This window comes from Palaemon carinicauda, chromosome 6, assembly GCF_036898095.1.
Source record: "Palaemon carinicauda isolate YSFRI2023 chromosome 6, ASM3689809v2, whole genome shotgun sequence".
In the NCBI taxonomy this organism is placed as follows: Eukaryota; Metazoa; Arthropoda; class Malacostraca; order Decapoda; family Palaemonidae; genus Palaemon; species Palaemon carinicauda.
In genome coordinates this window covers 90,322,795-90,348,615 of record NC_090730.1, presented here as the reverse complement: position 1 = coordinate 90,348,615, position 25,821 = coordinate 90,322,795, and the positions used below count along the sequence as shown (strand labels likewise).

The 25,821-nt window shown below is 38.5% G+C and overlaps 1 protein-coding gene across 1 annotated transcript in view; it reads right to left on the bottom strand.

The window, feature by feature from the left end:
* LOC137642595 (isovaleryl-CoA dehydrogenase, mitochondrial) overlaps positions 1–25,821 on the bottom strand; it is a 225,601-nt gene that overhangs the window by 68,089 nt on the left and 131,691 nt on the right. Inside the window, exon 6 of the mRNA XM_068375291.1 lies at positions 24,554–24,647. Coding sequence (XP_068231392.1) covers positions 24,554–24,647 — 94 coding nt within the window. The remainder of the gene's footprint in view (positions 1–24,553; positions 24,648–25,821) is intronic.

Here is a 25,821-nt window from a genome sequence, read left to right as displayed (position 1 = left end):
CAGGAGGAGGTGTGCTAACCTTCTCTGCCTGAAACTCCTGCATCAACACCGCCAGCTGAGACTGCATTGTCAGCAGCATAGACCACTAGAGTTTAAAAAAAAAAAAGACAACAACAAACGGAGCTACTGTCCGTTGAGACTGAGGGTCTAAAACAGCTGGTGCGGCAACAGACTGAGTTACTGTCTGTTGCGATACCACCTTGCCTCTCTGGGAGGTGTGCAGTTGTCGTACTGCAGCAAGTCCGAACTGACCCAGTGTTAAAGACACCACCTAGGAGTTGGACTTGCACGGAAGGGACCGACTTGCACTAAAAGCTGCAAGATTTGGTCCATGGTTTCTGCGAGAAACCTCTTCCGCAGACGAGGAATAAATGGGCTCTCTCGTCTTTGTGTGGGTGGGGTGATCACGTCGGCTACGTGAGTTGGTTACACCCGAAACCACGGAGGGAAACGTCTGTTCGTCGATCAAGGCCTGCTGAACCCATAAGTCCTTCGACATTACTTCTCCCCTGGGCTTGGGAGCTTGTAAGAGGTCCCAGACTAGGCGAACAACTGGCACGAACAGACGAACCCTCGAACGCAACACTGTAACACTTTGCGCTTATCACTTTATCACTTTTGATTTTCTGTTTGCACTTATTTCACTGAACTCGAAACTTTAAGTGGTTTGTACCTGAAACACGCAATTCTATCCTTCATTAAAAGTTAGTAATTGCGAAAACAGTATACAATGTAACAGAAAAACATAATGAAAGATAAATAATTCAGTGGCTGGAAAAGAGACTAAACACTAGATCAAATAAACTACGTTTAAAATCTCTCACCGCATAAAGCTTGAGAACAAGAATAAAACTCTAGAAACGTTTACCTTCTTCCCCTAAAGAGACTAGGGAGAAGAGCAAAAACGATAACAACGTTACCCGCTTGAACGAAACGTTTATCCTCCTCTCTCTCCCTCCGTCTCTATCTCTCTCTCTCTCTCTCTCTTGACTTAGAACCTGAGAGAAGAGCCCAATTATATATATCGTTAAAACATATTATTGTTAAAGGAAAAAAACTGAAAGATTTCCCAAATAAAAAGTTCCTTTATTAGAATTAAAACCATTTAAGCTAAGAAAGAATGAACAAAACGCTAGAATCGGTTTACTCTTACTGCAACGTGACACCGTGAATGCTCTCTCTCTATCGTAACGATAGAGCGCAAGTTGAACGTTTTGAACGTCAACAACTGCAGAGACAAAACAAAACGTTAGTTCAACTTTGAAAACAGTACGAGACTTATCAAAGAAATTCTTTCAAAAACATTAAAATAGCATAATATGTTAACAGGTAAAAACGAAATGACGGGCTCAATGTAAATTAACTTCGGTACCAAGAAAAGACCGCCTACTATTAGGAAAGGTCGAATATAAACAAATATAAAAATTAATTTAAGGAAGTTAATCAAAGAGGTCTATAAAAGGCGGAGAGATATAAAATAAATCTATAACTTTTGTTAAGCAAAATTAAGAGAGTCTATACTCTCTTCGACACCAACACTTCCGTCTAAGGGAAGGGTCGGCCATTTAAAAGTGAAAGAGAGTTCATACTCTCTTCGTACCAAAATTAAATCAAATTAATTCCAAAAACTTGCTAAGCTAATGATATAGCTTCCTGAATAGCGAAGGCTAAATTCTAGAGCAAATACATCCCCAAATCGTGAGCAATAACTCCAGAATCAACAGCGTATCCATGTAGGTCTAGCCGGAGGCACGACAGAGGAAAAATTGAGGTGGTGTTGACAAGAAGTACTGGAGTACCTGACCACAGATGGCGCTGTGGTGTTCACCCCCACCTGTATAGCGATCGCTGGCGTATCCCTACCGTAGATTTCTGTCGGCAACAGAGTTGACAGCTACATGATTATCGGGTAAGATTAATATTGAAAAGAGTGATTTTTTGAAGTTTGATTTACCTGCTTGAGAACATTAAGGCATCACATGTTGGGAAGGAAATTTACACTCTCCACTACCGGCACAGTGAGAGTATACTTCCCAGATGGTCCACTCCATACCCTACCCGAAGGATAGCATCAAAACAGATATAGAGGCACAGGTGTAAGTTGAACCCACCTGTTAGGACTGAGACCAAGAAACTATGGAATCATCCTCCCCATATCTGTAATGACGGGCTTCCGGCCAAAAGCCGAGAGTCCTACCCCAAGCGTTGGATCCCCCTGGATTCCGAAGACCCAACACTTGAGAATAGTCCCGCCAAAAAGGTCCAAACCATCTTCAGGATGGCTGAGATCATCCAATACTCTCACATATAGCTTTGAGCACAAACACCTCCCAACCGCGACACCTTTCCCATTCATCAAAGCAGGCAGCAATACCGGATGTAGAAACATCCGCCCAAGTGGCAATAACGGATGTAGAAACATCCATGCCATAAAAAGAGTGAGAAAAAAAAATAATAATAAACACACATATATGTAAATATATACACATACATATGGGAAATTTTACTCATAGGGTTGGGACAGCAACATGGAGGAAAGTTTATAATATTAGGAGAAGGTTGAAGCAATATAAAGAGGAAGAAAAAGATAATTAAGAGAGAAATTTAGATTCGAACTGGGGGCGCAATTTCCCCAAGTTCGAGAGCCCTCTTGCCCGTCACCAAGTTTCAGCACGGGAATAGAATGCCGTGCTGAAGCTCAGTGACTTCATCAAGGCATTCTCTCATTAAGAGGGGTCTAGTGGGAACGTAGTTCCCACTGTTTATTAGATCCCAGCTGCTAATCTCTAAGGCCCCCATCCTCATTAAGGCTTCAGCATCTGGGGGGTTTCTGTCTTTAATTGTTTTGATTATATTGATTGCTTGTAAAATGGCATATAACTCTGACATAAATACTGATGATTCTTTTGGCAATGATAATTGTTGTGTTCTATCCAAAGATACTGCAACACATCCAGCACCCATTGAGGATTTAGAACCATCAGTATATATGACATAGTGAGGACCTTTTCTCTGAATATGTTCTATGGTAATTTGCTTGTGGTGACTCGGAGTATAAGTGAATTTTTTTTGATAAATAAAAGAGATGAGAACAGATTCTTGTCCTTGTCATAATCCAAGGTGGGGGAAATAAAGATGGTTGGATAAGATTCACTTTAATGTTTGTTGATTGTAACAGTCTGTTTGCCCTAATTGGGAATGGTGGTTCATGGTTGTTTTTAAATATCGCCCTATCATTATAAAGCTTTTTTGTAGGAGAATTCGTGGATAAAATATTCAATGCACTCCGCATTGTTACAAAATCCTGATGCAAAGACAAAGGGGGTTCTCCAATTCCACATAAAACTGAGAGATTTGGGGATGATCTAAATGCTCCGCTACGAATTCTCAGCCTCGAGTGTGTATTGGATCTAAAGATTTCAAAGCTGCTTCTGATCCTGATCCATATATTGGGCTACCATAATCAATTTTTGATGATACTAATGCTTTATACATCATCAGTAAAGTTGGTCTCTTTACACCCCATGTTGTGTGAGATAATTTCATCATTAAATTAAGAGCACGTTACATTTGGATTTGATATATGATACATGTGCTTTCCAATTCAAATGGGTGTCAAAAATTAGTCCCAAAAACTTTACCTTATCTTAAAATTGGATTTGTATGTTGCCCAATGTAAGATTGATATCTTGGTTCTGTTTCCATCTACTCTTTTCATAAAACATTATAGCTTGAGTTTTTTCTGCCGAAAGTCTAAAACTGACAGATATAGTCCATGCTAGTATTTTTCTAGTGTATTCGATCTAACGGAATCCAGACATGGATGATTCTATCTTCGATTGTCTTCTTACCATTATAGCTAAGATACAAGAAGATGACAGAAAGGCTTCTTTTGTTTTTGTTGGTGATTTTAATGCTCACCATAGAGAGTGGTTAAGTTCTATCTCTCCTACCGATCACCATGGCCTAAGAGCTTTAGACTTTGACTCTGAATCAGGCTGTGAGCAAATCATAAGTGAAGCTACCCACAGGTCTGGTAATTGCTTGGACCTCGTATACACTGACTCCCCTGGCGTTATAACTAGTAAGGTTGGTTCTCCAGTCGGGACATCTGATCATGCCTTGATTTCATTAGTAGTGAAGACTGAGCAGCCTGCCCCTGATATATCATACTCTTGTAAAATTTTTATGAAATCCCAAGCAGACTGGAATGAGATTTTGCATGATCTTTTGTGCTTGAATTGGTCACAATTATATAGTAGTGTAGATCCTGTTGTCCCTTTGAATGAGAATATAGTCAACATATTGATAGGCGTATCCCTTCTCGTGTGCTAATGTACCGAGTGAAGGACAAACCGTGGTTCAATGATGATTGTAGACGTGCTTATTTGGAGGAGCAGGAGGCCTATCATCTTTGGAAGGGTAACAGATCAGATTTGATCTGGAATAACTATACTCAGCTTCGAAACCCTTTCTGGTACAACTCAGGAACATAAATGGTGGTCTACCCTTAAATCTGCACTCTTTGGTGTAGATGCAACAGTTCCTCCTTTACTTAAACCAGATGGCTCAGTCACTCACTGTCCAAAGGAAAAGGCAACTGGTTTGGGTGATGTTTTTGACAGTAAACAGAGTAATGAAAAACTTGAACTTCCTCATTAATTTTTTCTTGAGGCTAAACTAACTAGTTTAGCTTTTCGATCTCGTGAAATTAAAGCTCTGTTGATGGACCTTGATGCTCATGGAGGTGTAGACCCAAATGGTATTTTTCCATTGTTTTTTATATAGACAGCAGATTTCTTAGCTCCAAAGTTATCTGTTATTTTGCGCAGTTAGCAAGAAGAGGAGCTTTTAGCACTTGTTGGAGGATTGGTAATGTTACTCCTCTATGTAAATGTGTTTGTGGTAGCTCAAGTCCCACGGATTACCACCCAATTTCCATAACTCCCACATTATCTAAAGTTTTTGAGCGTCTTCTAGCAAAAAGTCTTCATAGGTTTGTAAAGGTAATCCTCTATTCCCTAGTTTGCAATTTGGTTTTCGTAAAGGCCTTGGAGCATGTGATAACCTTCTTACAATCTCCAATGCTGTACAGAAATCCCTTGATTGTGGTCAGGAAGTTCGTATGATTGGCCTTGATTTTAGTGCTGCCTTTGACCGTGCTAATCATGAGGCCCTTATTTTCAAACTCAAACAGTTGAGAGTGGGTGGGTCATTTCTTAGCATTATTATTGATTTTTTAAGTAATAGATCTCAAAGAGTTGTTGTTGATGGGCACCATAGTAATGTGATATCCGGTGTTCCACAGGGTAGTGTTCTTGGCCCATTACTTTTCATATTATATACACATGACATGTGGTTTGGCCTAGAAAATAAGCTTGTTGCATATGCAGATGATGCTACTCTCTTTACATCAATTCCATCCTCTGAATGTATATCTGGGGTTGGTGACTCCCTTAATAGAGATTTAGCTCAAATTAGTGCATGGTGCAAATTATGGGGTATGAAGTTGAATCCTAACAAAACTCAAAGTATGATTGTAAGTAGGTCAAGGATGGTGGGTGGTTCCTCAACATCCGGATCTCAGTATTGATAATGTTTCTTTAAATCTGTATGACTCTCTTAAAATTTTAGGTGTGATTCTCGACAGCAAATTTACTTTTGAGAAACACATTAAGTCTGTCTTCTTCAAATGCACAAAGAATAGGCTTATTGAGAAAGTCTCACAAGATTTTCGGTGATCAATCTATTCTGAAGAAGTGTTTTAATTCTTTCATTCTACCTTGTTTAGAGTATTGTTCTCCTGTCTGGTGTTCAGCTGCTGATTCTCATCTTAATTTGTTGGACAGAAACTTACGGTCTATTAAATTTCTTATTCCTGATGTAGATATTAATCTTTGGCACCGTCGTTCAATTAGTTCATTAGGCATGTTGCATAAGATTTTTCATAACTCTGACCATCCTTTACATTCAGATCTCCAGGGACAATTCTATCCTGTTCGTAATACTAGGCAGGCAGTTAATTCTTATAGCCAGGCCTTCTCCATCATGAGGCTCAATACTACACAGTATTCTAGAAGTTTTATTCCAGCTGTTACCATGTTGTGGAATGATCTTCCTAATTGGGTAGTTGAATCAGTAGAACTTCAAAAGTTCAAAATTGGGGCAAATGTTTTTATGTTGACCAGGCTGACATGAGTCTTTTTATAGTTTATATATGAAATACCTGTTTTTGACGTTGTTAATAGTTTATATAGGACATATCTGTTTTGACATTGTTACTGTTTTAGAATGATTTATTGTTAACTTGTTCTCATCATTTATTTATTTCCTTATTTCCTTTCCTCACTGGGTTATTTTTCCCTATTGGAGCCCTTGGGCTTATAGCATCTTGCTTTTCCAACTAGGGCTGTAGCTTGGCTAGTAATACTAATAATAATACTATTTAAAATTCTTTGTAAATGACATAGGCTATTAGAGGAATAGTAAATTGCAAAGTCATCTACACATAGACTACTTTGCACTCCTTGTGGCATTTGATTAACAATGTCATTAATTGCCAATGCAAAAAGAGTCCCGCTTAAAACACTGCCTTGCAGTACACCACTGTCAAGATTGAAAGATTCGGAGTAAATGTTATCAATACGAGTTTGAAACGTTCTTCCACCAATAATATTCCTAATAAAAATAGGAACGTGTCCTCGAAAAACATTCTGATGTAAGGATTTTAGTATTGAGTGTCTCCACGTTGTATCATATGCCTTCTGAATGTCAAAAAATATGGCTATTGTGATCTGTTTTCGTTCCAAGCCTTTACGTATATAATTTTCTAAGTGTGAAAGTGAATCCAAAGTAGATCGTTCTGATTGTGAGCCAAATTGAGTTGAGAGAATATTATTGCGACGTAAACACCAATTTAGTCTGTAATTTACCATTTTTTTCTAGTAATTTACATATGCAACTGGTTAATGAAATTGGTCAGTAATTGTTTGGATTACTAGGATCTTTCCCTGCCTTTGCTATTGGTATTACTATTGCATGTTTCCATGTCTTTGGAAATAGGGGTTTGGTCCAAAGATAATTGTGAAAATCCAATTGATATGCTTTGGCTAAAGGGGCTAGATTTCTAATCATATCAAAATTTATCTTTACCAGGGGCTGTTGACCTACAATTAGATAAGGCAAATTCCAACTCCTCTTCAGTAAATCTTTTATTGTAATAGATATCCTACATAGTACCAAAGTTCAATGGTGTTGCTTTTTCTCTTCTTTTAATGGCTTGAAAGTAGGCATCTAAATTATCAATGCTGCTTATATTTTCAATATTTTGGGTGATAATATTAGATTGTCTGAGTATCGTGTATAAACGAGCCATTATGCATTAATGCATGTCTCGCTGGTCTGCTGTAAGAACCATTAATCTTCCTAAACTTCTGCCACACTTTCTGCATAGAAGTATCATCTGATATACTTGACATGTATTTTTGCCATGAAGTTATCTTACCTTTAATTACTTCCTTTCTAAATATAGCAGATACCTTATTAAAATATGGTTTCAACACACTAATTTCTATTGCTATGTCAACTAGTTTGTTTATTTTATTGCCTAACATTAGGGGACCAGTGTTTAAATGTTTGAATCTTTTATTTAGGGTTTCTAATTTTCTTCCAACTACATGCTTTTCGTTTATGAGCTGGCTTAATGTTTCTGACCACCAAGGGACCGAATGTTTTAACTGTCAGGTGCCAGTCAGAGGCATCGATTTATCAGCCGCTTGTGTGATAAATTTCACAAGGTCATCATTTGCTTTATCATGATCTTGGGAATAATCACGGGGAGACACTTGCTTAGCGTAAAACTTGAACTTATCACAGTCAGCTTTATTTGTATTATATCGTTGAATCGGAGAAGTTGGTGTATGTCCTAATATGGCAATCAAAATAGGAAAATGGTCACTGGTAAACAGGTCATCCAAGACATTCCATTCGAACCTATCAACAATATTATTGGAACAGAGTTAAATCTATTGACGAATAGGTTCCATGAGCTTTTGAAGAGTAAGTGCTACTCCCTGACTCATTTAATACACAGAGGTTATGATCATTCATCATCTGTTCAACCTTTGAACCATTTATGTCAACATCAACACAATTGGTGTCCCAGATGGAGTTATTGGAGTTTAAGTCTCCTAGTAATAGTAGATCCTCTAGCATTTTTGGGAATACTTTAGGTAGATTTTGTAAATCATAGTTGCAAGAGGGTTAATTGTACATATAGATATTAATGGAGTTGTTATTTAGATGTAATCTAACTCCAGATAATTGAAATTGATGTGTTGAATATTAGAGCATCATAAGTTACTTTATTATGAACATATACTGCAGTCCCTATAGAATTGGGAGAAGGGATTGAGCGAGATGCTAAATTGTAGTTTCCTATTGAAGGAACAGTATCATTAGTATGTTGTAAGCATATTGCAGTAAGGGTATAATTTCTCAATACTCTTTGGATTTCCCCTGGATGTAAACGGGTTTCAAGACCATTAATATTCCACTGAATTATGTAAGGGTTGAACGTTACGGCAATGAAGATAAATTTCCACTGGTTAAGGCATTATTTCTGCTTATTCTGTTGGAGATGGGTTTTTACTTAACCCTTTTACCCCCGGGGTATTTGGAAATTTCCAACCCTTAACCCCCAGGGGGTTATTTTTTTCCCAGCACATTTTGCAGTATATTTTTTCTAAATTGCTCTAACAGCCTTAATTTTGGTCGTAGAGAGGTCAGGTTGGTCTCATTCTTTTGGAAAATGCCTGAATTTTCTCAAAAAAATATAAAAAAATATGAAAAACAAATTTTTATAGCATTTTTTTTGCAAGGACGTACCGGTACGTCCATGGGGGTAAAGGGATGGCTTTTGTGAAACGTACCAGTACGTCCTTTGGGGGTAAAAGGGTTAACTATGCTAGATGTAGTTTTTAAATCAAGATTTGGTTCTTTGAGTATGGCTCCCTGGGTTTTACCCTTTGTATTTGCTTCCTGAGTGTCATTTGGGTTAAGGTTAAGTTTTTCTATAAATTTTTCAAGATGGAGGGTGCCTGTTGCAGGCTTCTTTATTAGATGGTCAACGCACATACAACCAGCATTGTGGCTTTCTAATTTGCTATACTGGTTTTATTTTTGTTCTTAGTAAAATTATCTATACTATTCATATTATATACATTTAGATTTTTAGGGTCATTGAATTCTGCCATGAAGCAATCGTTACAACCACATGAAACTTTGTGTGTTGTATTTTCTGCCCTTGTTTTATGTGAAATCATTAGTTTTCCAGTCATACCTAGAACTGGAGAAGGACTTATTTCTTTAATGGGTGCATTATTATTTAACTTGCTTTCACTTCCTTGAGGGATTCCTATGGACTTCAACGTTTATCAGTTTTTTGGTGATTTGATTATTGACTATGTTAGGTTCGGATCCAGAGGTTGAGAGTTCTGGCAATTTTTCGATATCCATTTCAATTGCATCTGGTATAAATTCTATATTATTTGTTTGTTTTTTTTTGGTTTGGGTGGTGTTGTACCCTCAATTACTATTTTCTCGCTCATGCATTTTGATTTATGGGGCTCAAGATCAACCATCTCTATTTCTCCTGTGTTTTCTATAACCTTGCTGGCACTGTCTGTGGCAAGTGTGTTGAATCAGTTTTGCACTGGAATACGGTCTTCTTGCTTTAAAGGACCATTTTGGCCAACTTTGTTATTTGGTTTTTTGTTTACTCTACTGTTATTATTGTTTTCCCGAATAGCTGGAACTGGATGAGAGTTCGGTGGCTTGCTAGAATTATTGGAAATCTTGTAGGGTCTTGAGGGATTTGTTGAAGGAGGAGTTGGAATCTCAGGATATTTAGATCCAGCAGTAACTGTGGGATAAGTATTCCTTGAACTATTATTCGACTTTACGGGATTGGACAAAACTCTGGCATATGTTGGATTAGAACCATTAAGTTTTTTTCTTGCTGCACCAAAAGTTATATGCTCATTATTGGCAGTCTCAATTATTGATTATTGATTGCTCCAGTTTGTACTAAGGACACAGTTTAGAATTGGGAGAGTGAGCTCCCTCACAATGGAACCAAACTTTTAGTGGGTAAAATCTGCAGAGGTATCATGGAATTCATTGGGGTCATGATATTCAGAACAATATAACATCTCTTCTTATTAGTACACCTTACATTATTGTCGCAATACTTATAACACTTATAACATTGCATTGGTTGTGGGTGGAATTTCTTGACCAGAATGTTCAAGTGTCTGATCTTGATGTTATCTGGTTGGTAATGTGATGAAAAGATTAAACAAATTGTGTTATTATTCCGTTTTAGTTTTTAAGCTTTGAGAACAGTAGCTCGGCATCTTTTCAGTATATCTTCCTTAGGAAAATCACAGAGATCCCTACTATAAATAATTCCTCTTGCGTGGTTGTAAGCGGTGAGGAGAGAGACTCAATCTTAATAAGAAGCTTCAAAATTTTTCAACAATACAGCCTGAGATTCGTTACCTGCTTTAACAAGCAGACAACGGCCATAGCGTGTTAAATTTCCCTGTGGAATACAACCCACCTTTTTGTCAATACATTCATGCCCCTTTATCAGATTATTACGGCCCTCCTTGTATGAAGCAACATACTGTGGCGGGATGTTGCAAAAACAACCCCCACACCCTTGAATCTTACTTCTGACAATTGTCTCCGCAACACAAACTTTCCCCTGACGTTATCTAAAACCAGACTCCTAGACAAAAGGACAAAATAAACAAAAACATAACCTTAACACTATATATTTCTTACAAACTAAAACAAACACTTAATACTAAAAACATTCAAATAACCAAAAAAATATCAATCACGAAAACCTTAATACTAAGCCCAGACAACCAAATCACCGTAACCCAAACCTTCCAAACAAAACATATAGTAGTATTGCATGTATTTACTAGCACTTTTGCAAGATAACAGTCACAACAAAAAATAAACACTTTGGTAATCATTCACCAAGCCAAACTGTCTTTATTGGCACAACACCACTAAATGATAAACAAGAGAATCTCTTAATTTGCCATAACAGCCGTAACTCCTTGGGTCACGGGTGTCGAGATCATCATCATCATCGTCATCATCATCACCATCATCATCATCAATCGCAAGTTCATTCGGTCCTGGTCATTAACAATTAAATAAATCCGAGCAGTCGTATCAAGTTCTGTTACAGGCCTAGTCGTCAACAATCTATAACACATCAGATAAATCTCTCCAATGGAGTAAGTTCATCCAAGGAGGAATCACGGCTCAGAATATAAAAATCACTTCCACGCTGGTCAAAAAAAATAATAATCCAGCATTCACAACAGCCTCTAGCTGCAGTCGAAATCAAAATAAGCATTCACCCAAGACATTCGCCACTGTCGTAATCTAACTAAAACATAAACAAACAATCTCATTTATACCAACAGTCTTTCTCACCACAAACGATCGCTAACCTACCTACTTTTGCTCGCTAACACAATATCTCTCTCTCTCTCTCTCTCTCTCTCTCTCTCTCTCTCTCTCTCTCTCTCTCTCTCTCTCTCTCTCTCTCTCACACACAGGATTTGGCAAAAACAAAAATTAAAATAAAGCAAAAATAAATCCTCCACATTCCTCCCCCCTTACTTTGCCAAATCCTTCTCACACAACACTTACATTATTTTTTTCATAACCCAGTCGCAGTCGGGAACGGGACCTCTACTCCGAGTAACTGGGCCTCCATACACTCTCTCATTCACTTCTTCCTTATCACAATCATTCGCTATGTTAACACTATTCTTATCTAAATCCCTATCATCTAATATATCATGTACAATCCCATCTACCTCGTTCTCGGTTGGCCCTATAATTACACTCATTTCTGTAAACAGTTCATCCATTTCATCAAAAACATTCTCAACTTTAGCAAAAGATTCATTCATGCTACTTATCATTCTCCTGTCTCTCATTCTTGCGTTATTCATTTTTTCTTTTACATAATCTAACGAAAAGCCACACACACTATAAGTATCATTCATACTCAGCCACGTTTCCTCTGTATTAATACATTTATCCTCCACAATCAATTGTACATTTACACCCTTGTCATACTTATTCGTATTCTTACCTATACCTATAAATTTCCCTTGCACTTTCTCCTCACTTAAAACTTTCAAACGCCTCTTTTTCCTATATTCAACTAACACTAATTGTTTATTTTCCAGCCCTAACTTCTCATGCATACTAGGTTCATACTTGCTCATTTCCAACCAATTACTCATCCCATTCTCACAAACATTAATCCTATTCCTTCCACACACACAGGAGGACTCACCCAGCTGAACCCTCTTACACTCTAGTTTCCCGAACATCCTGGCTGATTTACTCCCTTCTTCCTACATACCCTAGCTACATGCCCATCTACACCACATTCAGTACACTTACCCCGTGGCTCCTTGCACATTCTAGCATAATGACCATCCTTACCACAATTACCGCAAATCACATTTGTACGATTACTCCGACATCCACTCGCTATGTGCCCAGTCATACCACACCGATAACATTTTATCCCTTTCTCTTTCTTGCACTCACTAATTCTATGCCCTACCTCGCCACATCCAAAACAAGCACCTAGAGCCCATCTACATTCATTCTTCTTATGTCCTACTTTCCCACATCTATAACACTTCTCTTCACGGATACAACTATCTGATCTACCTTGCGGCGCACTAGCACTCCTATCCCTCCAAACCTGATTCCCTTGCCTAAACCCTTCATTTGTCCTTACAGGTATTCCCACATTACTCGCCCTAACACTCCTATCTACTACCTGATCATCTATCCTCATTGGCCCTCTCAAAATTGCATCCTTATAACTACCAAATTCTATTACACTTTCTTCCATTCTACACTCACAGATTTACTTTCTTTCATGCACCTATCTAACTCATAATCCTCAACTATCTCTAGTATATCATCCCATGTCAATCTCTCTTGCGTCCACCTCATTTTCTCTTTGCGTTTCAAATTGATAAATTCACACACATTCTCAGGTACTGTTGCCAAAAACTTCCTCATTAACTCCTTATTCTCATTTATGCCTTCATCCCCATACTTCTTCCTAGCTAACGTTTCCAACCTACATACGTACATTGATATAGCTTCTCCTGCATTCATCCTTGCCTCATCAAAATCATTCTTACGTTTATACCTAACACTCCCTTTCATACGTTTTACCTGCTCAATTATTCTCTTTTTCACACTTTAATAATCAACGTCCCCTACACTCATTATCACTCCATACATCGTCAACAAATACCCAGTCAAATATTCTCCTAACTCCCTAGCCCAAACTCTTTTACTATCACCATACTTATCCTGACAATACCTCTCATACTCCTTGAAAAAATCATATACATCCCTACTGCTATGCTCATTGAACCTTTCACACCGAGGTACCTCTCTCATAAACACAGTCTTACACACATCACGTTCATTCTCACTGCTATCATCACTGTCTACTCCCTTGTTACCTTCTTCCTCATTTGAATATAATGAATCCAATTCCACACTTAAATTCCTATCCTTAACCATTCCCTTCTTACCCTTTTTCTTACTTACCACTTTCACCCATTCACGATCGTCCTTGCTATCAGCCTGATACTTTTTCTTCTCTTTCTTCACATCACTTTTACCTTTCCTTTCATCTTTCCTCTCACCTTTCTGTTCATCCTTACTATGCCTTATTCCCTTATCTTCAATCTCACTATCACTATTACTGTTACTATCACTATCACTTCCTTTCCCATTATCACCTACCTTAACCTTCTCATCCACTATCAACCCATTACCCGAAGCTAAGGACACTCCTCCGACTGCACCTTCCCCCATTATAGTCTTCATCATCCCCATTACTTGCCCCATCATATCTTCCATTCGTTTCTCCATTCGTGCTTCATTATTTCGCATCCTCATCTCAACACCCTCTTCCACTCTCTTTACAGTTCCCTGAATTTCCCTCAGTTTCCTATGCATCTCCTCATTCTCACACCTTAACCACTTATTCTCTTGCAACAACTTCTCCTCACGCTCCTTACTCAGCCGCAATTCCTCCTTCAAAACCCTCAACTGTTCGTCCATTTTTCATCAACCTTAATCTAATTTCTTATCCTATTCAGTCCTTCGTCTAAGAGTCCAGCTATCAGTCCCGCCTCAGCAGTCCCTGTTCGGGCGCCAAAATAATGTGGCGGGATGTTGCAAAAACAACCCCCACATCCTTGAATCTTACTTCTGACAATTGTCTCCGCAACACAAACTTTCCCCTGACGTTATCTAAAACCAGACTCCTAGACAAAAGGACAAAATAAACAAAAACATAACCTTAACACTATATATTTCTTACAAACTAAAACAAACACTTAATACTAAAAACATTCAAATAACCAAAAAAATATCAATCACGAAAACCTTAATACTAAGCCCAGACAACCAAATCACCGTAACCCAAACCTTCCAAACAAAACATATAGTCGTATTGCATGTATTTACTAGCACTTTTGCAAGATAACAGTCACAACAAAAAATAAACACTTTGGTAATCATTCACCAAGCCAAACTGTCTTTATTGGCACAACACCACTAAATGATAAACAAGAGAATCTCTTAATTTGCCATAACAGCCGTAACTCCTTGGGTCACGGGTGTCGAGATCATCATCATCATCGTCATCATCATCACCATCATCATCATCAATCGCAAGTTCATTCGGTCCTGGTCATTAACAATTAAATAAATCCGAGCAGTCGTATCAAGTTCTGTTACAGGCCTAGTCGTCAACAATCTATAACACATCAGATAAATCTCTCCAATGGAGTAAGTTCATCCAAGGAGGAATCACGGCTCAGAATATAAAAATCACTTCCACGCTGGTCAAAAAAAAATAATAATCCAGCATTCACAACAGCCTCTAGCTGCAGTCGAAATCAAAATAAGCATTCACCCAAGACATTCGCCACTGTCGTAATCTAACTAAAACATAAACAAACAATCTCATTTATACCAACAGTCTTTCTCACCACAAACGATCGCTAACCTACCTACTTTCGCTCGCTAACACAATATCTCTCTCTCTCTCTCTCTCTCTCTCTCTCTCTCTCTCTCTCTCTCTCACACAGGATTTGGCAAAAACAAAAATTAAAATAAAGCAAAAATAAATCCTCCACAATACCATACTGGTTCTGGTACTATTCTTGTATTTTCCAGAAATTCTTCATACAAGGCAGAGCTCTTGGGTATAAAGCCATATTCCAAGTCTAAAATTTTTTTGATACTATGCAATTTTACTCAACAAGAAAGGTCAGAAACTTTACTATTTCCTATTTCATGAAAAGCATTTGTAGCTTGCAATGTATTACTAAACGTGACATAAGCCTCAAATTTTTTATTTATCTTTTGAGAGCTGCAATTTCATTCTTGTTATATCTCTAAACTTTTTCAAAACATTAAATAATTCTTCATAATTCCCATTGCGAGTAATTCCCTCACAATATAGAACCCTTAAATATTCATTTAAACTGCCAGAGTTTTTATTTTTCTGGCATCTGGGGGAAGTTGGAATGAATGGTTCCACTGTAATAACACTGGATGAATGCGAATCCGTCGAGTAAACTATTTTTCTGAAAGAGTCAATCAGAGAGGAAGCGGATTGGTCGTCAACGGGTTCTGGTGAGGTCGCCATAATGACGAAAAGATTCATTTCATCTAGATATTCCCCCCCCCCACCCATCAAGGTGCCACATTAAGAGGACGGGGTCACGCCTCAAATTAGGGCCGCCCTAGGGGCAATATCCAGAGATACACCCCGCCCTCAGCACTTGAGGCATCATGACGGCCATCAACATCAGTCCCATCACTGAGGGAAAGGTTTGACATAAAACGTTCCCCTCGCTCGGGCACGTCGGGTACTCGATTTCTTTTAAGATGGCATGCCGTCCATCCCACCAGCGCCAAATCCAAAGAGGCAGCCAAACCATACTCAAACAGAAGCCAAAGCACCAACAAGTTCATGCCCAAGAGTTGGAGATGGGAGAAAAAATGAAATAAACAAAAGGAAAAAAGAAAAGTGGTGACTAATTTAGTTGGATCAACAGCTTGGCACCAAGGACCAGTGGGAAAGCAATTCCCACCGAACATCGGAGCCCAGCTGCTGATCCCCAAGTCCCCATCCTCATCAAGGCTTCAGCATCTGGGGGGGGGAGGGGCATTAACCTTTAATGTACAGTATATATCCGGGTCTGGATGTGCTCCCCGGATACGACAGAAATGTACAATAGTAGTTTTACTTTTCGAGAACTTAAATCCATTCATATCGGCTCACTGGATAATTTTGTCAATTGAGAGTTGCAGTTTTCTCTCAACCATTGCCAATCTAGCTACAGCAAATGATATGGAGAGATCCTCCACAAATAATGTTGAGAGAACATCCCGGGGAATGGCTGAGGATATCCCATTAATTGCTAGTGCAAACAAGGTTACCCTCAGCACACTACCCTGAGGAAATACTATTTCCTGACGTTTATTCTCTGATAGAGTTTCCGCCACTCTCACTAGAAAAGCACTATGTGAAAGAAATGACTGAATAAATAAATAGTGGTAGCTCTCCTCTCCACCCCAAGTCATGAATTGTTTTAAGTATACCATATCTCCATGTGGTATCATATGCCTTTTCAAGGACTCAAGTCGTATCCACAAATCAGTCGTCGAGTGCATTTTTCTGAATCCATATTGAATGGGTGATAAAATAACCTTCTTTTCAAGGTACTACATCAACCTTGCATTGACCATCTTCTCCATGATTTTACATAAACAAGATGTCAATGCAATAGGTCGATAGTTTACTGTTAAAAACTTTTCCTTACCGGGTTTCAAAAAGGCTAAAATATGGCTAGTTCCCAAACACTTGGATAACTATGATCATGCAATATTCTATTAATAACGATTAAAATAAATAATTTTGTATTAAAATGTACATGTTTAATCATTGCATATGGAATTCCAACAGGTCAAGGGGCTGTATTGTTACAAGTGGCAAGTGCCGAATCATATTCTCTTTCAATAAAAGGAGAATTATATGACTCTTCCCTTCCTGTTGCAAAATTTAAAATTTTCTTTTCTTCAATGCTCCTATATTGGTGACCAGGAGCTGCTACACACTTGCAAGATACATTTGAAAAATGATTGGCCTGGGCATTGCTCACATCATTTGCTATAGTCAAATACTGACCGTTCACTTTCAGCAATGGTGGTGGGTTTGGTGTAAATTTGCCGGCAATCTTCTTTACTTTCCTCCATACAGAAGATGGTGGTGTTCTCCTGTTAATGGAGGAAACAAAAGACACCCAAGACTAGCATCTAGCTTCTTCCATGGCAAGACGGTACTGTGCTCTACACTTTTTGTATGCTATCAAATTTTCATCAGTACGGCGTCTACGCAATCTAGTCAAGAGATTTTCTGGTGGCTCTGTGCAAGACTGTTAATTCTGAAGACCACCAAAGGACTGGTGGTCATTTGAATAATCCCGTAGTTTTAGGAATTGAATTAATTCCTGCTGTATGGAGAGTTCCATTCACTAGGTCTATAGCATCATCAATACTTTCAAACTGTTCTGCCCTAACCTCGATTTCACTTAGCTCACGAAATTTAACCCAGTCTGCCTTGTCAAGATTCCATCATGGCGATCTTTGTAAAGGCGGACCCTTGTTGGTGTTTATAATGATTGGTGCATGATCACTAGTATGCCAATCATCTAATGTCCTCCAATTGAAATTAAGAAGGCAGTTAGAGCTTGCAATTAAAAGGTCAATGCATGACAATGTACCTGTCTGAACATGGAAGTGTGAGGGCTCTCCTGTATTAAGGATTCCCACATCCTCATTTTCCACAATTGATGAAATAATATTGCCTCTTGTGTTTGAAAAGGTTGAGGGAGTTGTTGAATGACCTCTATTAATCATCACATAAATTACTATCATTTGGAGGTAAGTACAGAGAGTATATTGTATATTTCCTCCCTATATAGATTTGTACAACCATTGCCTGCAGGGGTGTACGAATAGAAAAAGATATTTGGGGAACAACTCGACGAACGTACGAGACTTCCGCCATGGCTCCCTGCTTGTATATTTTATGGTGTTCTATAGCTAACATACTCTCGAGAACTAGGAGTGTTAGCATCAAGCTTACTTTCCTGTAGACATACAATTATGGGGGAATGTTCATGAATTAGGAGCTTAAGTTCTTCATATTTGGCCCTTAAACCCTGACAATTCCACTGCAAAATGGAGGAGAAAACTATGGATTATTTCTGGAAGACATCTTGGATGAGGTCTTCCCATTAGCAGTTTTTAATCTAACATTATTACCTGTATGTTTCTTCAGAGATGGTCTCGATATCTTGGGTTTTAAGTTTCTGTTTTTCTTTGTGTCCTTCTGATCTATTTGTTGAGGCGGATGGTGGATCTCAACTTGAATTTCTGATTTATTCAGTTTATCCTCTGGTTCATTAGAAACATCAACAGACAAAACATCAAATTTATTAGATGTCATAACTTTAATGTTTCTAATGGAGGGGGTGAGAGAGATGGAGGTCTCTTTCTTTTACGATTAATATATGGTGGGATCAGGTAAGGACATGGCCTTTGACAAGTTTGTACTAGTTTTTGTAATGGGGGACGAGGGTTGTACAGAAATGGGAAATGCCTTAGTGTTAATACATACATACATACACCAAGGCACTTCATCCAATTTTGGGGGGTAGCCGACATCAACAACTGAAACAAAACAAAAAGGGGACCTCTACTCTCTACGTTCCTCCCAGCCTGACAAGGGACTCAACCGAGTTCAGCAGGTACTGCTAGGGTGCCACAGCCCACACTCTCCCGTTATCCACCACAGATGAAGCTTCACAATACTGAATCCCCTACTGCTGCTACCTCCGCGGTCATCTAAGGCACCGGAGGAAGCAGCAGGGCCTACCAGAACTGAGTCACAATCGCTCGCCATTCATTCCTATTTCTAGCACGCTCTCTTGCCTCTCTCACATCTATCTTCCTATCACCCAGAGCTTTCTTCACTCCATCCATCCACCCAAACAATAGCCTTCCTCTTGTACTTCTCCCTTCAACTCTTGCATTCATCACCTTCTTTAGCAGACAGCCATTTTCCATTCTCTAAACATGGCCAAACCACCTCAACACATTCATATCCACTCTAGCTGCTAACTCATTTCTTACACCCGTTCTCACCCTCACCACTTCGTTCCTAACCCTATCTACTCGAGATACACCAGCCATACTCCTTAGACACTTCATCTCAAACACATTCAATTTCTGTCTCTCCGTCACTTTCATCCCCCACAACTCCGATTCATACATCACAGTTGGTACAATCACTTTCTCATATAGAACTCTCTTTACATTCATGCCCAACCCTCCATTTTTTTACTACTCCCTTAACTGCCCCCAACACTTTGCAACCTTCATTCACTCTCTGACGTACGTCTGCTTTCACTCCTCCATTTGCTGCAACAACAGACCCAAAGTACTTAAACTGATCCACCTCCTCAAGTAACTCTCCATTCGACATGACATTCAACCTTGCACCAACTTCCCTTCTCGTACATCTCATAACCTTACTCTTACAAACATTAACTCTCAACTTCCTTCTCTCACACACCCTTCCAAATTCTGTCACTAGTCGGTCAAGCTTCTCTTCTGTGTCTGTAACCAGTACAGTATCATCCGCAAACAACAACTGATTTACCTCCCATTCATGGTCATTCTCGTCTACCAGTTTTAATCCTCGTCCAAGCACTCGAGCATTCACCTCTCTCACCACTCCATCAACATACAATTTGAACAACCAAGGCGACATCACACATCCCTGTCTCAGACCCACTCTCACCAGAAACCAATCACTCACTTCATTTCCTATTCTAACACATGCTTTACTACCTTTATAGAAACTTTTCACTGCTTGCAACAACCTTCCACCAACTCCATATAACCTCATCACATTCCACATTGCTTCCCTATCAACTCTATCATACGCTTTCTCCAGATCCATAAATGCAACATACACCTCCTTACCTTTTGCTAAATATTTCTCGCATATCTGCCTAACTGTAAAAATCTGATTCATACAACCCCTACCTCTTCTAAAACCACCCTGTACTTCTAAGATTACATTCTCTGTTTTATCCTTAATCCTATTGATCATTACTCTACCATACACTTTTCCAACTACACTCAACAAACTAATACCTCTTGAATTACAACACTCATGCACATCTCCCTTACCCTTATATAGTGGTACAATACATGCACAAACCCAATCTACTGGTACCATTGACAACACAAAACACATATTAAACAATCTCACCAACCATTCAAGTACAGTCAAACCCCCTTCCTTCAACATCTCAGCTTTCACACCATTCATACCAGATGCTTTTCCTACTCACGTTTCATCTAGAGCTCTTTTCACTTCCTCTATTGTAATCTCTCTCTCATTCTCATCTCCTATCACCAGCACCTCAACACCTGCAACAGCAATTATTATCCTCAACATTCAGTAAACTTTCAAAATATTCCGCCCACCTTTTCCTTGCCTCCTCTCCTTTTAACAACCTTCCATTTCCATCTTTCACTGTCTTTTCGATTCTTGAGCCAGCCTTCCTTACTCTCTTCAATTCTTTCCAAAACTTCTTCTTATTCTCTTCATATGACTGACACAATCCCTGACCCCACCTCAGGTCAGCTGCCCTCTTTGCCTCACGTACCTTCCGCTTTACTTCCACATTTTTCTCTCTATATTTTTCATACTTCTCTATACTATTACTCTGCAGCCATTCTTCAAAAGTCCTCTTTTTCTCTTCCACTTTTACCTTCACTCCTTCATTCCACCATTCACTACCCTTCCTCATGCTGCCTCTAACAACCTTCTTGCCACACACACCACTTGCAATCCCAACAAAATTTTCTTTTACTAACTTACACTCCTCCTCTAAATTACCAGTTTCTCTTACTCTCACTTCGTCATATGCCATTTTCAACCTTTCCTGATATTTACTTTTTACCCCCAGTTTTATTAGCTCTTCAACCCTCACTAGCTCCCTTTTACATCCACCTACTCTATTTCTTCACTCTTTTGCTACAACTAATTTTCCTTCCACCAAAAAATGATCAGACATACCATTAGCCATACCCCTAAACACGTGCACATCTTTCAATCTGCCAGACATTCTTTTAGTTATCAACACATAATCCACTAATGCCCTTTCTACTACTCTTCCATTTGCCACTCTTACCCATGTATACTTGTTTTTATCTTTCTTTTTGAAAAAGCTAGCACTTATTACCATCTCTTGTTCAACACACATATCTACCAGTCTCTCACCACTCTCATTTTCACCTGGTACGCCATACTTCCCAATGACACCTTCTACCTCTCCAGCGCCCACTCTAGCATTTAAGTCGCCCATGACAACTACATAATTCCTTCTACCCAGTCCTTCTACACACCGTTAATTCATTCCAGAATTCATTCCGCTCTTCTTCACTTTTCTCACTACCTGGCCCATACGCACTGACAAACGTCCAACATTCCCTACCCAACCTAACCCTTACCCACATTAACCTAGATGATATTTCCTTCCATTCCACTACTTTACCTGTCATCCATTCACTCAGCAATAAAGCCACACCCTCTCTTGCTCTTCCCCTTTCAATCCCAGACACTCTACCAGACATTTCACCAAACATCACTTCACCCTTTCCTTTCATCTTTGTCTCACACAAGGCCAATACATCCATCCTTCTTTTCCTAAACATACTTCCAATCTCACATCTTTTACTCTCTATCGTACTACAGCCACGCACATTCAAACACCCCAAAACTAGAGTGCGGGGAGCAGTCACTCTCCCCCCAGCTCCATCTCTTTGTTGACGTCTCGCAGGATTATATACAGGAGAAGGGGTTCCCAGCCCCCTCGTACCGTCCCTTCTAGTCGCCTCTTATGACACGCAGGGATAACGTTGGCGCTATTCTAATTGTTTTTATGCTCCCGCGGCCACAGGGGGCATATCAGTAATAATACGCCGTGGTAAAGCCTCAGGAGGCAATATGCTTACCTTGTCATTTGACATTTTATCTGATGGTATATTTCTTTTTCTAGAGCTATTGGCAGTAATAGGTGGGTTTGATTTTAATGCCTTAGCATAGCTGTTTGATTTATTTAATAGTCTTTTGGCGTGTCCCACACTTATATGTTCTAAATTGATATGTTGAGGGTAGCCTCCTCAACTTATACAGCTCGCAGCTCTTGTCTGTTAATTTAAGATTCAATTTGCAATTTAAACCCCTGGCTTCAAGTACACATTCTCCATGGTAGGATTTGGAGCATATACCACACATTTTTTCATCTTTGCAAACTTTAGATGGATGCCCAAATTTAAAATAATTCAAGCATTGCAGTAGCTTCTGCTTGAATGGACTTACTTTAATCATTTTGTTTTCTATAATAATATGGAAAGGTACATCAGGATCCTGGAACGTAAGGATTATCATTGATGTATCTGGGACTTTGTGAAGTTTCCATACATTTAGTATCCCTTCCTCTGTAAATTCATACAGATCTTGGTTAAAAACTACTCCCCTTCCGTAGCTAAAATTTAGGTGATGTTTGACATCTAACTTAATATCATCATTAGTTAATTTTATGTTGGACAGTATTACAGACTGTGTACTTGATTTGGCACAGATAAGGAAACTATTTTTTCCAAAACGAGATATATCGCCTGGTGCAATAGTTCCTACTTTCCTTCTGAATTAATTTGCATATTTTAAAATAGTTCCCTGTAACCCCCATTTGGCTTTCTCTGGGAAGGCATAACTAAATCCCCATCTTTTTTACACCAATCGGCAGGCCTATATACATCCAAGTCCTTTGGTACCTTATCGCAGAGAGCAGATGCTACATGTAAGTTATTAATTTTATTATTATTCATGTTACTTAATGCACTAAAAGCTTCGTCATAACAACTGTAAGATATCCATAAATGCCATTTTTCATCTTTAAGTTTCATCCTTATTTTTTTTATACATCCATAGCCTTCAAAAGCTTTATATAGATCCTCATAGTTTGTCTCTATTGAAATCTGAGTAACAAGAAGGATTCGAAGTTTCCTCGTGTTACCCAAATTACTCAATTTTGAAATATCAGTAAAATGCTCCTCTCCCGTCCCAAGGTCATCAACAGATCTTTCCCTATTTAAATTAGCAGAGGTCGTCAAAAGTGCTGGGGGGGGGGTGTCAGCATATCCAGGGGATGAGGAGTCAGTGTTTAAAGGGTCCATATTCAAGGGTGGGTTTTTATGTTTGTTTTTTGTTGGTTGTTTTGTTGGTTTACCTGCCTGATAATTTTAAGAAAGTCTCATACTCTGGAAAGGATACAGTATTTGCATTCTCCACCATCGGCACAATGAAAGTATACTTCCCAGATGGTTCACTCCATACCCTACCCGAAGGGTAGCATCAAAACAGATATAGAGGCACATGCGTAAGCTAAACCCGCCCGTTAGGACTGGGACCAAGAAAATATGGAATCATCCTCCAGATATCAGTAATAATGGGCTTCTGGCCAGAAACCAAGAGTCCCCCCTCAAGGATTGGATCCCCCTGGATTCCAATGACCCAACCCTTGAGAGTAGTTATGCCAAAAAGGTCCAAACCATTTTTGGGATGGCTGAGGTAATCCAATACTCTCATATATAGCTTTGAATGCAAATACCTCCCAACCGTGATCTCTTCTCCCGTTCATCTAAGCAGGCAGTAATAATGAATGTGGAAATATCCACGCCATTTAAATAAAATATAAAAATAAATATGTAAATAAATGAAAAAATAATATATATATATATATATACATACATATATATATATATATATATATATATATATATATATATATATATATATATAAACTTAATAAAATAATACTCATAGAGTTAGGAGAGCAAGACAAGTTTCAACACGGAAATGATATGCTGTGCTGAAGCTCAATGACTTCATCAAGGCATTCTCTCATTAAGAGGGCGGTCAGTTGTGAGGCGGTAAGGAAAACAAACAGCAGTGAAAACGAGATAAACCCTAATTACTTTAGTTTAGAGCAAATACATTTTGTCACAATAAATCAAATATTCTTTTTTGTTTCACTATCCTAATCTGGGGAACAGGAGTCTTGGGGAGGACAGAAAAGGAAAACTTTTATATATTATATTCATGCATCACACCCATCATAGGTATTATCAAATCATGACTCATTATATAGTTCTCTTAAACCTAGCTCAATCTTAAGTAGAGGACATTATGTATCTTAAAAATGAAAAGCAGATACTACGTACTACAAGCATTAAATAAACATGTACTTACCCAACAGGACCAGCCGCTAATACAAGTCTCTCCAGGTCAAGACCAGAAAACAGTACATATATGCCTTTATTCAAATTTCCAAGCATATGTGAAGCTGAAAAGATTGACAAGTGTTAGTATTTACATAGTGTATATACAGACAAATCTTAATACGAATGTATTAGATGTTTGCTCTACATTATAATCTTGGTACAGAGGAAGTCCATCAATATCAAATGATTCATTTAGAATGCTGTGATAAAATAATTGTAGTGTCTATAAAATCATTAGCTCTCCTTATAAACTCTCCTCACAGCACGATATTATTTAGGTGACCTTTCGGAGTATATTGCAGCTACTGTAACATTATAGGTTATTTATAGCATCCCCTGACTACTTTCCTTTGTCTTTTACTTTCCATCTGTTCCCTTGGGTAAATTCACAAATGACTACCCAACTCTTATTTATATATTTACATAGCTTCACTTTTTTTTTTTTTTTTTTTTTTAAACAAATCCTACTAAAGAGCTCTCTCAGACCCCATGTAGCCTGAAATGAATTAATGGTCTCATCAGTTTCTACTAAAAGCTGGTGTATACCTGAACAAAATTATATTTTGGTCTGTATAGAGTATACAACTTTTATGAAAGAATTGTCAAAAGAATTAATTTCCTAAGTTCTAATTACAGGTACATCTCTCAATGATTCAGTAACAATCTACTTTCAAAGATGTAAAATTACCAGCACAATTGAATTATAATAATAAAACTTGTAAGATGTAATTTATAAACCTATAAATAAACACTTTTTTAACTTTCTTAGTCTGAAAATAATGGAAATGCCTAAACAGGTGAACAAGAGCTTTAAATATTCTACAATTTCTAATAAAAAATAACTGTATACGCTAATCCCTTCAATGATTTACAGTGGAACCTCTACACACGAACGTATCTACATCCAAATTTTCCAACATCCGAAGTAAAATTCGAGCAAAATTTTGACTCTACACCCGAATTTTATTTTGACACACGAAGTAAACAATTTTTATCGTACCGGTTGTATCCGAATTTTTCTACACGCGAAGTACAATTCGAACACGTTCCTACTCTACACCCGAATGTTTTTTCGACTCCCGCAGTAAACAATACTCGTACGCGTAGTCGGTGCTCATAGCACCTGAAGTGTTTTTTATTTCCGCCGATAGAAGGCAGCACTTCGACCTCGGAGGGACCCTCAATTAGCGCGGCTCGGGTCAGTCCTCTGTTCTCGTCGGCTTCATGCGGTTGTGC